The 1,609-nt window shown below is 43.2% G+C and overlaps 1 protein-coding gene across 4 annotated transcripts in view; it reads left to right on the forward strand.

Annotated features, from left to right (window-relative positions):
- Positions 1-1,379, forward strand: part of LOC107756959 (poly(ADP-ribose) glycohydrolase) — a 23,269-nt gene extending 21,890 nt beyond the window's left edge. For 2 of the 4 annotated variants that reach the window (XM_016574290.1, XM_016574292.1), the window contains one exon: positions 161-1,378. In XM_016574290.1, coding sequence (XP_016429776.1) covers positions 161-267 — 107 coding nt within the window. In that variant the 3' untranslated portion in view covers positions 268-1,378. Of the gene's footprint in view, positions 1-160 lie in introns of all 4 variants that reach the window. The other 2 variants (XM_016574291.1, XM_016574294.1) reach the window with 2 other exon arrangements.
- Positions 1,380-1,609: the final 230 nt, after the last annotated feature.

Below are 1,609 nucleotides of genomic sequence, written 5' to 3' on the forward strand. Positions count from 1 at the left end.
ACACACACACACACTCACTCACACTTACACACTCACTCACACACACACACAAACACACAAACACACTTACACACAAACACACACACACTCGCATCTGAACTCAAAGGGTGTTTGTGCAGTGTCCATCAGTCATTGTTTCTCCTCTGTGTTTTTCATGTAGGATCCGTGTTCAGTTTGCTGCTGCAGTATTATGAGTGTGTGTGTAAGAAAACTACAAGAGGCAAACCTCAGGAAACACTTTACTGCTTCCTCTCTGAGCGCCTCTGACCTCTGACCTCTGACCCCAGCAGCTCGGACACGCTGGGCTGTTTTCTGCACTCGAACGTCACTGTATGTGCCTCAATAAAGCTGTTTTAAATGTCTGTCAGCTGTTTGTCTTTCAGTGTGCGCTGAGAGCAGATGAAACCTGGCCCCGCTGGGCTCCGTATCGACTGGCTGCTCGCTGGCAGAACCCAGTCTTTGTAGCGTACGGATTTCAAACGCACATCTGCGCTCGGTGTGTCGGGCTTCTCTCTCTTCTGCTCCCTGAATGAGTTTGACCTTAGAAACGACGAGCTCATACAGTCACTGAGCGTCAAACACTCGCCTGAGCTCAGCCACAGAGAAACAGACGGATTCAATCATCACCTGCTTAACAGTTCTGCCCTGACAGAGAAGATTAATCAAGTCTTTTTAAAAGAGAAAATCATCTGTGATTCCAGTCGGTTTGTCTGGAGAAGTCAACGTTGAGCTTGATTTAGATCTCAGTTTTTCAGAATAAGCTGTGTGTGGAAGCAGAATAAACGGCTGATCTAGTGTTTAGTGTGCAGCTCTGAAGCAGATCTGCTTCGGTGTAGATATGTTTATTTTTTACGTCTGCTGCATTAGAGAGGGTGCATAAGTGGTATTCATGCCGTCTTTGCATCAGTCATTCAGTTAAACAGATGAATTCACATTCAGTTAAACAAGTGGTGCAGATTTAACACTGCATGACATCTTTATCTGTAATGTTTTATCCTGCATGTTTTTTAGTAAACAAAATAAATATTAATTTAAAATTCCCATTATGATTTAAAACAGGCATAATGTTTGTATTGAATCAGTGAATGGAAATTAAAAGAGAATAAATCGCACAATAATTCCAGATTTATAAAATACACATGGGCCTCGTCTTCACAGAGACTCACATACACACTCAGAGATTTAGAAATATTAACAAACAGAGACATTACAATCTGTGATTTATTAGTGAATCTCCACAGACACTCCTGCTCTCTCTGATCCTGATCCGTGTTTCTCTGAGACCGCAGGACTGATGAACAATCGTGAATAAGCTGAGACGCGTTCTCTTGTTGTGAAGTGTGTGTGAACAGAAGAGGAGCGACACCGTATTTACCCGCAGTGTGAACGGGTTTGTGATCGATTCTGGTTTCACCATCTGCTTTATTTCCTCACGCATCTCTGCCTTTCTCTGGCTCAGAGTTCAAAGCGGCAGCTGTTTGTGCATTTTGTGGGGTTTCGGTCCTTGATCATATTAAAGATGAGTTTGATTAAATCTGCACACATCTGCTGGAGAAACGACACGTTGAGAATCAGACAGACGTGTTCCTGTGGGCATTGTGGGTAATAT

Source organism: Sinocyclocheilus rhinocerous, unplaced genomic scaffold (assembly GCF_001515625.1).
Source record: "Sinocyclocheilus rhinocerous isolate Xijiao unplaced genomic scaffold, SAMN03320098_v1.1 scaffold3187, whole genome shotgun sequence".
NCBI classification, from domain to species: Eukaryota; Metazoa; Chordata; class Actinopteri; order Cypriniformes; family Cyprinidae; genus Sinocyclocheilus; species Sinocyclocheilus rhinocerous.